The sequence below is a fragment of the Scyliorhinus canicula genome, chromosome 5 (assembly GCF_902713615.1).
Source record: "Scyliorhinus canicula chromosome 5, sScyCan1.1, whole genome shotgun sequence".
Classification (NCBI taxonomy): domain Eukaryota; kingdom Metazoa; phylum Chordata; class Chondrichthyes; order Carcharhiniformes; family Scyliorhinidae; genus Scyliorhinus; species Scyliorhinus canicula.
This window is the reverse complement of record NC_052150.1, coordinates 187,017,717-187,031,412: the sequence shown is the minus strand read 5'-3', so window position 1 is coordinate 187,031,412 and position 13,696 is coordinate 187,017,717. Positions and strand designations below refer to the sequence as shown.

The following is a 13,696-nucleotide window of genomic DNA, read 5'->3' as shown; positions in this document are numbered from 1 at the left end:
CTTCACTCCGTCCTGTTATATGCTCCGGAGACATTTTCCTCTGTGTTTGTTTGTAGCCCAATATCTTGTAATTTGTATTTAGCTTGCAGACAGCCGGGCTTCAATTTGCAAATTGAAAATATTCAGCCAAGCAACTGTATTATCCCCATCTTTGGTGCCAGTTACTGGGTTCAAGAAGCATGTGAGAGAGTCAGGAGAGCCTATTCCATTCATCAACATTAAGGTGAGCCTCTATTTCAAACACATCTAATTTTCACACTCTCAGCATGGACCTTTCAACGGCAGCGTTACCAAATAAACTGCACCAGCCAATCTGACATCACTGCTCCGTTATCTTTCCCAATGGAAGATGAATAGAATTCATCCTCTTTCTGAACAATATTCGAGCCCTGACCTTCTTCCGGCAAAGTCGATAAGCTTAAGAACACTAGATGTCACTGTAATTTTCAAACACGTACCTCTTCAACTTCACACAGTGTAATTGGTTGAGTCTGATATCGAGAATTTGACCGTCTTTGTTTAGTATCACTTCTGCTCCTTGCTGCTTTAACTTTGGTCACAGGATGCGAAAGGCGGTTGAATAGAGCCATCTTTTCTGCCAGGCTCAATGTGGAGATGTCTGGCTCTTCAGGCTGGCCTTGTTCTGTCAATATTTTGGCTTCATTCGCCTTCTGTTCTCCCGCAGTATACTGTGCAGATGCTTGTAGTCTAGGAAATGCATTGGTTTGATATTTAGGTCATCATTTTGCAGTACACTTAGTCAGTCCCTGTCCCAAAAATGTCTCTAAAATTAGAACTTTACAATTCATCATTTAAAATGCCGGCAGCTGCCTGTTATTTCAAAATCTCTCTTTTTAAACCAAATCATTAAGGACAAGGTAAATATTATACTTCATTCTAGATATATAGGTTTTCAAAAATAAATGCAAGTATCAGTAGGCAACCTGAATAATTCAAACCATTAGAAAGATCCAGGCAAAAACTGAAATGCTAAAGACTTTACAAAGTCTTTAGGATGGTCAAAATTCATTACACTATTGCACTGGCTACTTAGCACACGAATGCACAGTTAATTAACTGATTCTTTTGCATCGTCTTATACTCTAAATTATGCAAGTTTGGGTTTCTGCACAAACACCGACAGCTAAAGCGTGAAAGGGTTAGACACTAATTAAATAGGTTTTAATGAAAATATACTGCTAGCATGTAATGACTGGTTAAAATCAAAGCTTAAATGCAAACCTTTATTTTTCAATTACACATTTCTAACAAATAATATTATTAACGTTCGCTGCCATTTAAAGGCAAAAGCTCTTTAATATTACATTTAAATATCCACTTTACAGAATGTAATGGCAACTTTACAGGAGGGGAGGGGGGGATGGAACCCCATGCTTACACACTAACTCAAGACAAGATGTGTCAGATTTATGGAAACTGATAGACCAGACATCATCTCAATCAGGCAATGAAAAAATGCACTGTGGCTATATGGTAAAATAACTAGTAAATAAAGCAGCATCCAAGCAAATATTTAATTTACTCTGCCAATCCTAATGCTGAGATGATCAGTAAAAGGTGGTATAATATCAGCTTGCATCCGTTCAATCATGAAACATTTTAAATCAATGAAAAAATAGAGCTAATACGAGCAAAAGCAGATAGTGGGCGGAATTCTCCAGTCCAACCACGTGTTTCTTGGTGATGCGCCTTTCGCTGGTGACGGAATTCTTTGAAGCCACTCCACGCCACCGGGAAATCAGCGGGCAGGGTGCGCTGCCAGCGGGAAAAGGGAATCCCCATGGCCAGAGAACCAGTATTTTGCCACAGAGCCGGGGGGGTGGGGGGCCTGGGAGGTGGGCAAGATCTTGTAGCCTCAGCATCATAGTGGGTGCGCAGGTACCTACTGGGAGACTAAAATGTTTTAATTTCATTCAATGAGAACTTGAGAAATGATAACTTTTAACACTGAAATCCTACACCATATGATTTAGGTAGTTGGAGGACTGGGATAGTAGTTATGGCAAAATTTCATGATGGTTTTCGTGACAATATTGGTTTAAAACATTACATGTGTTTGCCTGTAAAACACTTTGGGGCATTTGAGAGAAACATGGTAACTGCTGAACAAAAGTCTCTTTGCCTGGATTTTAAAAAAGTGGCTTAATGTTGGCAGAATTATAAAGCTACGGAATTGCAATGTGCAGTACAATTAGGGGTCCATTTTGAATCTTTGGTTTAATATTACACATTTAAGCTTACAATTGCTTGAAGTATTGGCCTATCAAATTCATAACCACAATATAGGTTAAGTGCATCCCATCGAACGGGGGAGTTTTGAGCTTCTGCCAATCCTACAGCAAGCAGGCTAACAGAAGACAAATGTGGCCCAGAAATAGCTTCCCCTCTCCTTGTGGGAAGCTCTGCATGAGACTGGGAACTTTTTATGTCGAGAGCCATGGAGCATCTCACTGTTTCAGAAAATTTCAACTCCACGTGAATATGTAAGACAGCATGCCTCAATGTAGGTTGATTGAAAACTAGGGTGGGTCAATAAATGCTGGCCTGGCCATCAACGCCCACATCCGGAAAATGAATTGTTTTTAAACTAGCCTCGAGTAATATGAACATCCGATCGACAGGGGAGTACACAATTTTATCTGTCAAGACCATTGGAATCCTTAGCTTTAATTATAGCTGGTTTATTTTATTTGGTAACTAAGTTGGAATGAAAGTAGGTGGAAACTTTCTCCGCTTTCCTGCTGCAAATAACCCAACCAGCATTAAATGTGCATCAAGGACTGTGCCACAACGTGGCGGTTTCCTCATTTGGACCCCAAGAGATCCTTCCCGCTAGAGGAGAAGAAAATCACCTCTTACTTTCTCATACCTACGGGTGAAGATCCAAACACACAATGAGCGAAGGCCAGAAAACAACTTAAAATGTTGAGAGACTCTCAAGGAATGAACTAAAGAAGGAGCAATTGTACGGAGCCTTCCCAAGTTTTGAATTTGGACCAGAGCAGGTCACAATCATCATTTTTAATCTCCCCTTCTAAAATGTTATATTATGCACACATGATAGCATTGTACTTTCATAAATATCCCGAGTTGCAGGAAGTTTCTCATCACCAACTGAAAGCAATAGATGTCGTTAAAATGCAATATTAAATTCTGCAATGGCATTTTAAACCAAGCCTAGAAAAACAAGGCATGCATATTTTAATCAAAACACAAGGCACGCTTGTATACTTGGCTGCTCTGGGTGGCAGGGTTGAAGTAGCTCAGCTTAAACATATCGACTTACAAAGCTTATGATGGGTTCAGAACTAGTTTACACACAAGATTAACAAATACCCAGTAGCATTCCTTTGAACCTGCATCACACAAAATTTAGAGTTTAAAAAAAAATTTAGAGTACCCAATTCATTTTTCCAATTAAGGGGCAATTTAGCGTGGCCAATCCACCTACCCTGCACATCTTTGGGTTGTGGGGGTGAAAACAACGCGAACACGGGGAGAATGTGCAAACTCCACACGGACAGTGACCCAGAGCCGGGATCATACCTGGGACCTCGGCGCCATGAGGCACAGGGCTAACCCACTGCGCCACCGTGCTGCCCCCTGCGTCACACAAAATGAGATGAAAAGCTAAGGCCAATAGGTTTGCGAAACCTATAACCAGGAATTCTATTTTATTCAGCATTTGAAACTGGCAAAACTACATTGATAAAGTGCAGATAATTGCCCAAACCAGCAGGTGGTGCTGTTTAATTTCTTTAGCCACAGACAACATTGTGTGGCTTGATACTGACAATTAGTTATTTCACAATTTGTGCTCTACATTCCACCTAAGACAGGGGGTTCCAATATTGAATTTGAGGCTGCCCTGTATAATTTAGTTTTAGGGTTCTGTTGCGCAGACAACCCAGGAACAATCGGTTTTCCCAATTTCCCGTGCAAGGTTGATCACAAATTGCCTATTTGTTGTTCAACACTTTTTTTAAAGTCCGTGATAGAAGAGTTAAATCATCTTTTACAAGTTGCTGTTGACGAGTTCCAATGGTTCCTCTTTGGATATCAAAACTTGCACGTTTCACATGAGTTAGTTGCATAATATTATGGAATATTCTTTTATTAAGCTGGAAACAAATTCTGATAACGGTAACCTAATTAGACAAATTTATGAAAATAATGACCGAATATGTATTAGTAACACAAATATCTTCCCAATGTGGTTTTCTCCAAGATGATAGAGCACGCAATTAGACCAATGATTCCCATCATCACAGAAGAATAGTTCTCATTAACACCAGGTGAATGGGATTGGGAAAGAGAAGAGAAAATAATAACAAACAGTCGCCGCCGAAAATGTGCCTGAGAAACCTTGATGTTCAGCTCAAAAGTAGCAGGGCCAGGAAGGAGAGAAGTTCTGCAATGATTTAAGTAGAATGAAGCTTCGGCCAAACCAGAAAAGAATGAGGATTGTATTTTTGGAGGGAAACATAAAGAAAACTGACAAGTGTTGAGATTGTGAATTTCCGACCTATCCACCCGAATCCTTCTGTGGTCCATGTTCACATTTCTTATGTTGTTAAATTTAGGGCATACAAATCAAAAGATTTACATCGGCGCACTACCTGCATACACACATTTATTAAGCTAAAGAGTTTATGTTTTTCTTAATTAAATACACTTGTACTACATACAACTCAGTTGAAGAAACTCTGACAAGATCTTTCTAAAGTGGCTTGTATAACTAGATCCTAATCAATAAACAAAAATATTAAGTTAGCTTAAAAAGTGCATGATTAACTTTGAAAGAGCACAAGATAATGCTTTTAGAACCAAATGATCACCATTTTTTTTTAAACTGGCATAGCCATCCACTTAGCTGGACATGCAAATTGTAAAGTACCTGATTGATTGTGAATTGGAGTTTACTAGAGTGGGGCTAGAAGTTCTTGCCATGACTGTGTTGGCAGTCACCGTATGGGAGACAGGGGTGAGTTCACTAGAAACAGGGAAAAACAGATCAAAGCATGTAGAAGAGAAAAGGATTAAGCAAAGAAGCAAATTTACCAGGATACAAGCAGACAAAATAGAAATAGAAAACAATTACTCATCCTAGTTCTAACAGGCATCAGCCAGACTTTCCAAACAACACGATTATCATCTCCACATACCATGATAAGTGCCTCAACTGAATACACTGGGGTGGGAAAAGGAAAATGTGAGAAAAGCAAGAATGTTACTTGGGTACTTTTCCTTTCAAGAATAATGCATACTAATCTGTCTTTCAAAGCACACAGTGGCAAATATCTAACAGGCACTTAAATCCTGGAATAGCCCTTTTGGGAAGGTGCACTCAGAACATAGTTAATCTAAAAATGCATGAAAATAAGTCTTCACGTGACAATGGACTACATTTACACTTGAGTCAATACTGACTGCACAAACTACAATACCAGCTACACTTTCAGAACAATTCAATGAGCTTCCATGCATGCTCTTCTTAGTTTATTGTCACAAGTAGGCTTCAATGAAGTTACTGTAATGAAGTCCCTAGTCGCCACATTCCGGCGCCTGTTCGGCGAGGCCGGTATGGGAATTGAACCCGCGCTGCTGCCTTGTTCTGCATTACAAGCTGAGATAATCCTTAAATGACGATTGCTATTAAAAAAAGGTTCAGCTATATTTGTCTGCTTGCTTAGACACTAAGTCAGGTGTGATGCATTGAATACAAAATAGGCCCCAAAATGGAAGGCACATTACGCCCGGTTAAATAGTTTATCACTATTGTAACTCACTGAAATTATTGGGTGCAATGAATGCTTGGTGTTCAGTTACCTTGTAGAACAATAGGGATTAGGTACCACCCTGATGCTGAAGTTCATGATCATAGTGCGATGTCTAGTTGCGAGGGCAAGGTTTTTAGTAATACCATAGATGGGTTGGGGAGGAGAGCCTGAATTTTACTGGGTTGAAACCACTGGAAAGTGCTGCTCCTCCGAAAATCTGTCCAATGGCAGCAGACCATCGCTTTTTAGGAGCATTAATCATTGAACCTGCTTTACGTTTCTCATTATGATGGTACCAGGGATGAGGGGTTACGGTTATGAACAAAAATTTAAGAAGGTAGGGCTTCTTCACTAGAGCCAAGAAGATCTCAAAAGAGAACTTGGGGGCAGTACGGTAGCACAGCAGTTAGCACAGTTGCTTCACAGCTCCAGGGTCCCAGGTTTGATTCCCAGCTTGGGTCACTGTCTGTGTGGAGTTTGCACGTTCTCCCCGTGTGTGCGTGGGTTTCCTCCGGGTGCTCCGGTTTCCTCCCACAATCCAAAGATGTGCAGGTTAGGTGGATTGGCCATGCTGAATTGCCCTTAGTGTCCACAAAAAAAGGTTAAGTGGGGTTACTGGGTTACGGGGATAGGGCGGAAGTGTGGGCTTGGGTAGGGTGCTCTTTCCAAGGGCGGGTGCAGACCCGATGGGTCAAATGGCCTCCTCCTGCACTGTAAATTCTATGATTCTATGAACTTGAAGATAATCTAAACTGTGACAGCCTTTTTCCACTGGTCAGTGAGTTGGTCACAGAATATAAATATAAGAGTCAGAGTTGTTACAACGCAGGAGCTGGTCATTTGCCCTTCATGTCTGCACCGGCTCATCGTTCTGTCACTTTCTTCCTGCAACCCTGCACATTCTTCCTTTTCAGATAACAGAACAGTCTGATTCCCTTTTGAATGCCTCGATTACACCTGCCTCCATCACACTCTGAGGCAGCACATTTCAGGCCTGAACCACTTGCTTGAAAAAGGTTCTCATGTCGTATTTGCTTCTTGTACAATTACTTTAAATCCATGCACTCGCGTTCCCTATCCTTGCATGAGTGAGGACAGTTTCTCCCAACCTTCTTCGTTAAACCCCTCATGATTTTGAATATCTCCATCAAATCTCCTCTTAGCCTTCTTTTCTCCAAAGAAAACAGTCTTAAGTTTTACAATCTGCCTTCGTAACTGAAGTCCCTCATCCCTGGAACTATTATTTGGAATCTTTTCTGCACTCTCTCCCATGCCTTCACATCCTTCCAAATTGCTCCATCCAGAACTGAACACAAGGCTCCAGCTGGTGCCAAAATAGTATTCAACATAATCTTCTCGCTGTTGTACTCTCTGCACTTTTTAAACAATGGTGATGGCAAACAAAATTAGGGAAAAGAAAACTTGCTAGAAAATTCAGTGGAATTCCCCATCATGATTAAAGTTAATAACTTAAAAAAGGTAAATGCTGAAAAAGAAAAGAGCGATAATACAGGTTAAAGAGAAAGCAGGAATGTGACTCTTGACCAGGTGTTCTTGTGGAGAAAAGCACTGGTGTAGAATTTGTGAGCCGAATGGGCTGTTTCAGTTCTGTAACATTCGATGGTTCCTTGGTAATCTTCCCACCTCTTGATGCATCAGGACACAAAGTTAGCTGGAGATGCTGCAAAGAAACCAGTGCCCAAGTGACCCCTCCAATTTTTCTCAGTGAGCCCAGCCATCAGGATAATCAACAATGACCTGAAGTAGTAGGAGCTTTCTTGGCTCAGGTATGTGACTACCTGGTCTGCCAGTAAGTTGACTTCTTGGCAGGTGTGTCGTTTTAGAGCTACTTCATTGAAAAGGAGACCTGCTCGTTTCGTTCTTGCACCCCGTCCCAAAGAGACATTGCTACTATTTGTCAGACAATTGCCAACCAAGGCTTTGTGCCCTTGCTCATTGGACTGCAAATAAACAAGAGATTCTCAAAAGTAGCATCATAAATAGCACAACTCGGAAGCAGCATGTGATAGACGGGGCTAAGCAATCCCACAACCAATGGATCAGGTCACAGCTCTGCAGCGCTGCCACATCCAATTGTGAATGACAGCGGATAATTGAATGACTTAGAGGCTTCAGCAAAATCACCATCATCAATGATGGGAGAGCCCAGCATGTCAGTGCGAAGGGAAAGGCTGAAACGCTTGCAATGTTCAACCAAGTTCCGAGTGCGTGTTCCATCACAAGTCTCTTCCTGAGGTCCCAGAATCACAGATACCAAACTTCAGCCAATTCAGCTCACTCCACATGATATCAGGAAATTGTTGAAGGCACTGGATACTGAAAAAAGCTGTGTACCCTGACAATATCATGGTAATAGGACTGAAGACCTATGTTCCAGGACTAGCTTCTAGCCAGGCTGTTCCAGTACAATAACAACATTGGTTTGTAACCGGCAATGTGGAAAGTTGCTTCACTATGTCCAAACTGAGCAGGTTACAGTATTCCATCAAGGTCAGTTGGCTCCTAACCTCATTGTAGCCGTGGGTCCAAACATGGACGGAAGTACAGAATTCCAGAGGTAAGTGACCTTGGCACCAAGGCAGTTTTTGACCAAATGTTGGAAAAACTGAAGTCAGCTCGTATCAGGGGAAAAATTTCCATTGGGTGGACTCATACTTAGCACAAAGGAACATGGTTGAGGTTTATTGAAAACCATCATCTCACTTCCACAACATCACTGTATGAGTTTTTGGGGATAGTGTACTGGGCCCAACCATATTTAGCTACTTCCATCAATGAAGCAGTGTGTGTCCATTTGTAGCAACACCAGCTAACATTCAGCTAGGGTTAATAAATGTCAAGTAACATTCATGCCACACAAGTGGCCAGACAAAGGCAATCTCCAAAAAAGAGAGTAACTAACCATTTCCTTTGACATTCAGTGGCATTACTCTTGCTGAATCCCCCCATCAACTTCCTGAGAGTTACCATTGACCAGAAACTGAGCTGCACCAGCCACATAAATACTGTGGCTACAGAGACTGAGAAGTCTGGGGCGGGTAATTCACCTCATGTTTCTCCAAAGCATGTCCACAAGGCACAATGCAAGAATAGTAGAAAGGCACAAAAGGCTTTGTATCTGGAATGTTTGTAGAAGATCTCGCTATAAATTCACAAATGCTAGACCGAATTTTGGGCCTCCCGTTGAAATCTTCCCCCACCTAACCACACTGAACACACCGGCGAGGGTTTGAGAGAATTCCACCATATTATTTTTGCAGGGTGGGCAGATACGGTCCTCAATGTGGACTAAATACACAGACAATGGGCGGGAAACATCCATTCCCCCAGCCGCGTAATTCTCAGCCCTGCGTCATTTAGCGGCGACGTGATTCTATATTCCTGCCGCTTGTCAATGGGATTTCCCAATGAAGCCACCCCACGCCACCGGGTGGGGGTATGTTGCCGGCGGAATCAGTGAATCCCAATGGCAGGAAAATTGCACCCAATGTTTAAAGTGCCGGATTTATCAATTTTTAAAATAAATATATTTTCTGTAATTAATCAATAAATTGCCCTTTCCCTCGGTCATGCCCTTAGCCATTGTCATGCCGGAGGTGTGTGAAATATCCACCATGTTTCTGGACGTTTCTGAGCTGCTCCACACCCAGGCTGGATCCCAACCTTTAATGCCTCGCTAGAGAGAGGGGGAGGGAAAAAAAAAGAGGAAAAAAGAAACGTTTCTACAGAGGTAACAAAATAAATTAAAGATTTGTATCTTTTCAAATTTACCTGGATGCAATAACTACTTCTTCAGTTGTAACAGGTTGGGTACGAGAACGATCTTGCATGCGACGCAATCTTCGTTCCACTGCTGAATTTCTAGAACGAGGTTTGGTGGCCAGAGTTGCATCTATTTCCTTTGTTGCTTTTTCCATCTCCTAACACCAAAAATTATAAATTGAAATCGCATAGTAACAAATTTTGTAATTTTTCAACGGGCTAGTATTTTTGACAGAAAGCAAGGGGCTATGATAAAACTCTGGTTCAAAACAAGTGAGTAAGGCAGCTGACGGGAGGTAAGAAATACAAAAAACATATTTGCATTATGTCACAAATCAGACATAAAACCAGATGTTCCTGGAATCTCAAGTGAGATCAGCTGCATTTCTTCACAGTGCTATACATTACCAATAAAAACAAATTACATACACGGAAAAGTGACCTCTTTGCAGACACACTCATTTTTGCTCGTTCATCCAACTTCTCTTCATCAACTGCAAATGAAAAGTACAGCTAGTTAGGGTTGGAATTAGATTAAGAAATATGAATCTGAAAATTGTTCAGTGCAGTGGCGGGAGAGGAGGAAATGACCCCAATCATTTCCATAGATGTATAATTACAACCACCACCAAATGTGCACAGCAAGAAGAGAATTATGGCCTGGGTTTTAGAGCACAGGCAATTTCAACAAAGGGGGACTGTTGTGTTTTGGGGAAAACAGGGAGAATGGAGTTTCTAAATATCCAGCAGATCTTAGTTGCGGAGCTCCTTTTCTGGCATAGGCACAATGAGCCGAATGGCCTCCTTTTGTGTTGTAACCATTCCATGATAATTCTGTGAGGTTCCAGGCAGTCTGATTGACAGGAGGTGGGAAGTCGGTTTCACAAGGCAGTAGTCTACAAGCACAGTTACGTGGAGGAGTGAGAAAGATGGACCAGAGGGCAGGTGGGCGAGGAAGATGATAAATAATGGTTGGAGGATGCCGGGAAGGGGGAGGAATGTCTTAGCTTGTTGGGCTGGGAGCAAATGCTCCTGCTTCTCCTGGCTAACAAGCAGTGATGTAAAAAGGTACTACTTACTTTATGGACATAGCCCCTCAGTGTATAATCTCTGACACAACTCAACCCACAGGACTTTGGGAGTTAAGACTCAGCCCTATATTTGTCAATATTACAGCCATAACAATGAAAGAAAACTTTTGAGACGTATCAAAATAAAGAGGTGAGGTTTGTCAAGGAACAGGTCACCTTTTTCTTTTCTGAAGGGTATATGAAAGCATTAGAAACAATTTCTAACTGGACCTTACCGTTTCTACTCCTTCTTTATCACAATAATAATTTTCCCCGTGTTACTACAAACCAAGGAGGCATAATTCTAGTCATTGCAGTGAAATTCTCTACAACAGCAACTAGTCTGGGAAATTTGGCAATAAAGTGTTTGAAGTGCTCATAAGCAAAGCAGCCTGAATGATAATGAAGCCTGGATTCTCCCATGCTACGGAGCTACAATCATTATTGAAATTTTGTGATTTAAAAAAATCCTGGCTCAAACATCCTAAACAACATATAAATGTCCTGACACAATAATTTGCACACTAGATGTATAATGTACAGCATAAATGCAATGTACAATATACACGCCTGTATTTTCTACATTCCAATTCATCCACATAATTTAGAAAGTGCCTAGTCTCACATTCCCTTGCAATGCAAGGACAGGTACGTGTTACCAAGAACCAATACTTGCCTTCAGTCGATTCCAGTTCTGCAATTGGCCCCGGCCTACAAGATAAAGGTTTACAAATTACTTTGATGAAAATTGTGGGTCAGAATTCTGCTTGAAGCGCCCACAAATACGTTAATGCAGAACAGCATGCCAGAAATTTCCAAAATAGGAATGGATAATTTTTGTTTGAATTGTCTTACCACATTGAATGAAAGTTAGGGTTGATCTCCATTACTTAATTTGTTATTTTATATATTTAAAAGATACTGTTCGGATGTGGTGTGAAGAGTTAATTAAAGCTCCATTGATAAGTTTGTAAAGTTAGTATTTCTAATAGTTTAAATCTGTTGCTGGATCTTTATGACATTTAGTCCAAATGTAATTTCAGAAGCATTATTTAATTGCTACAATACCTACACACTCCAAAAAAAAAGTTGTTTTGCACTCAAGCAAATAGATGTTTAACATTTGGTTAAATATTGTACTATTTTTACTCCACACTCAAAAGTGCACAAAAACATAACATAAATGTAAAGGAAAACAAAATGAAAATGTTGTCCTCCAGGACAGTGATACAGTAGCATGCAGTTTGTATACTCAAAAGTCCTGACCAATACTCTTCAACCTTATATTTCTCATCAATTACAGAATTAGAGTGAAAGTCACAATTGCATGCCTGATTGTTGTCATCGCCACAAACAACGTTAGCCTCATGGGATTCTACTGCAAATTTCACTAAAACTACATGAAAAGTAGTTATCGGGCATTGCAAAAACATTCAGTAAAACGAAGACCCATATACCAGCCTACCTAGCTGTCTCTTGTCGCTCTGCTGTAGTTATAGGCTGTGTTCTAAACCTCTCAGAGGTCTTCCTATTCTCACCAAAGGAAATGTAACGTCGTGGCCTATGATGGGCCTTCGCCATCTCAGCAGGGGTGGCCAAGTCAAGGCCTGATGTCACTAAGTCGACATTATCTTCACTTTAAGCATAGAAAAGAAGACGCACAGGAGAGAAAGACAAGAGCGAAAGACAGCAAGCGAGGGAAAGGAGGAAAAAAATAGAAAATTGTAAAAGAACCCCAGAGAAATAGCCCTTCAACAGAGTACATTACACCACATGCCTATATCATGCATGGTAGTTAGCAAACTTAGCAACTACACAGCATCATAACTTGCACAGGCCAGCAACAAGCAAATCGCAATGTTAACGTCTTACATCACTACTTTTCACAAAGTAACAGCTGCAAGCGAAAGCAAGTTCCATTTCTAAGTTGTTATCAGTGCAAATGCACAATAGTTGAGCAAAACAAATCAGCATTCAAAGTACCACCTACAGGTCCTGTTTTCTGCTGGCATTGGCCGTCTCCACGTAGGCTCTTCGAAGTTTGGATACAGACACCCTCGTGTCCACGCTACCAGTATCTCCACTAAGTAGATTTGTAGTGCTGCCTTGAAGTTCTTCACTGTTTGGGATGTCTGCCTTCTTTGCCCCTAAGTTATCTAGAATAGAATATTTCAGTTTATATTTTTCAAGAGATGCTTCTTTGATATGGTCTTTTCCTCTTCCAGCATCTGCATGAGAATGCAACCCAGGTTTTTTCTGAACAAACAAAGCTCTTTCCCTCCTTTGGTTAAAATCCTTAGGTTTATACCAGTCAATTGCGGACGGCCCCAGAAAATGTGGCTTTTCACCTTCCTCATGCACGACCCTCGTGTCGCTGACAGTTTCTTCCAGACCCTTCTCCTGCTTGCGAACCTGAGAAGGTAGAACAGCTTTACGGCTTTTCAACAAGTCTCTAGTGCTGCCAGACTCATTCAGTTTTGATTCAGGACTGTAAACACATCTTTTTCCAAATTCAGTCTCATTTGTCTCTTCAGCTCTCGTTTCTGAAAGGTTGGTATTGCCTGGTACACGATTACCAACTGCGCCGTTTTTGTCCTCTTTTGTCACTGTGTTGGCACTGTCTACAGGGTCAGTAGACTGAACAAAGACTGGCTGGTGAATTGCACTGGGCTTACCAACTGTATTAACAGTTGGAGATTCTGATGGGAGGGAGATACAATGAACTGGCATTTGTTGCAGTCTTCTATGAGTGATGTCTTTGACTATTTCAGGGCTGCTCCGAAGTCCTTCATCTTTCAACAGTCTTTCTCTAACTTTTACTCTTGAGAGAAAAGGGAGGAAGCCACTCATTTATCATAAAAAGAACAGTCACTTTTATTATCTGATGTCGCCCCACATAGTAGAGGACACCTTAAAAATAACTAGTGAGAAGACAAACTGAGCAGTTTCTTTTGAGTCAACAAAAGAGAGAAGGTAAACACTCTATTATTATGGATTAGTTGATGGAAGAGGGGATACAGGAGGCAAATGCAACAAAGATAA

General features: G+C 41.1%; 1 protein-coding gene across 1 annotated transcript in view; it reads right to left on the bottom strand.

The window, feature by feature from the left end:
• Positions 1-13,696, bottom strand: part of svila (supervillin a) — a 222,769-nt gene that overhangs the window by 129,306 nt on the left and 79,767 nt on the right. The window contains 7 exon segments of the mRNA XM_038798250.1: positions 459-708; positions 4,919-5,014; positions 9,594-9,742; positions 10,014-10,078; positions 11,331-11,365; positions 12,120-12,290; positions 12,645-13,475. Of these exon segments, the coding sequence (XP_038654178.1) occupies positions 459-708; positions 4,919-5,014; positions 9,594-9,742; positions 10,014-10,078; positions 11,331-11,365; positions 12,120-12,290; positions 12,645-13,475 (1,597 nt within the window).